The sequence below is a fragment of the Mesitornis unicolor genome, unplaced genomic scaffold, assembly GCF_000695765.1.
Source record: "Mesitornis unicolor isolate BGI_N332 unplaced genomic scaffold, ASM69576v1 scaffold18748, whole genome shotgun sequence".
In the NCBI taxonomy this organism is placed as follows: domain Eukaryota; kingdom Metazoa; phylum Chordata; class Aves; order Mesitornithiformes; family Mesitornithidae; genus Mesitornis; species Mesitornis unicolor.
The window spans coordinates 1,199-2,208 of record NW_010204048.1 but is presented as its reverse complement, the minus strand read 5'-3'; the positions used below and the strand labels follow the sequence as shown (position 1 = coordinate 2,208).

At 65.6% G+C, this 1,010-nt stretch overlaps 1 protein-coding gene across 1 annotated transcript in view; it reads right to left on the bottom strand.

The window, feature by feature from the left end:
* LOC104545731 (hydroxyacylglutathione hydrolase-like protein) overlaps positions 1-1,010 on the bottom strand; it is a gene marked incomplete at its 5' end in the record, with an annotated part of 2,021 nt that overhangs the window by 570 nt on the left and 441 nt on the right. Inside the window, 4 exons of the mRNA XM_010190938.1 lie at positions 67-168; positions 347-450; positions 565-673; positions 765-873. Coding sequence (XP_010189240.1) covers positions 67-168; positions 347-450; positions 565-673; positions 765-873 — 424 coding nt within the window. The remainder of the gene's footprint in view (positions 1-66; positions 169-346; positions 451-564; positions 674-764; positions 874-1,010) is intronic.

The following is a 1,010-nucleotide window of genomic DNA, read 5'->3' as shown; positions in this document are numbered from 1 at the left end:
CCAAAAACACCCGCCAGGATCCAACACCCCCGCCATCCCCACCCCGGCAGGGGCGCAGCCGCTCACCCTGGCCCACGCCAGTTTCTTCTTCACTGTTTCGTTCTCCGGTTCCACTTTCAAGGCGAATTTGAGGTTTCGGACGGTGCACTCGTGGCCACAGAAAACCTTCTGCAACGGCAATGGGAAGCACCCGGCGTGACACACGCACCCGGCGCCAAATCCGACCCATCCCGGTCCCGCTGCAGCCCCAGGGACGGGCGCTGCCCCCCAGGCGGTGCCAGCCTCCAGCCCTCTCCTGATTTTGGGGTCTCTCCCCAGGCTGGGGGCTGTGATCCGGGGCACTCACCGTCTCCTTAGGCAAAGCCCCCAGGATTTGGGTGAGGTTGGTGTACATCTGCTCCGCCGTCCCCTCGAAGAACTTCCCGCAGCCGCCCACGAACAGGGTGTCACCTGCGGGGAAAGGGCTCTGGGCACGGAGGGGACCCTGGTGCTGGATTCACCAAGTGGGGACAAGGGGGGGACAGGCAGCACCCCCATGTCCCTGGGGTGCACAAGGTGGGATACCTGAGAAAAGAGCCGGAGCATCCGGGGAGCCGTCCTCCCACATGAAGTAGCACATGTGGCCCGTGGTGTGGCAGGGGGTGAAGAGGCACCGCACCCGGATGGCCCCAAACTGCGGGGACAGAGGGACAGGACCCTGCTGGTGGGGACAAGGGGGGGACAGGCAGCACCCCCATGTCCCTGGGGTGCACAAGGTGGGATACCTGAGAAAAGAGCCGGAGCATCCGGGGAGCCGTCCTCCCACATGAAGTAGCACATGTGGCCCGTGGTGTGGCAGGGGGTGAAGAGGCACCGCACCCGGATGGCCCCAAACTGCGGGGACAGAGGGACAGGACCCTGCTGGGGTCACCCTGGCCCTGACAGGCAGCCAGACCCCCCCCCAAACCCCACAGCATGGCCTGCTCGGAGCTCCGTGCGTCAAAGACACCCCGGGGGAAACCCAAATGCGC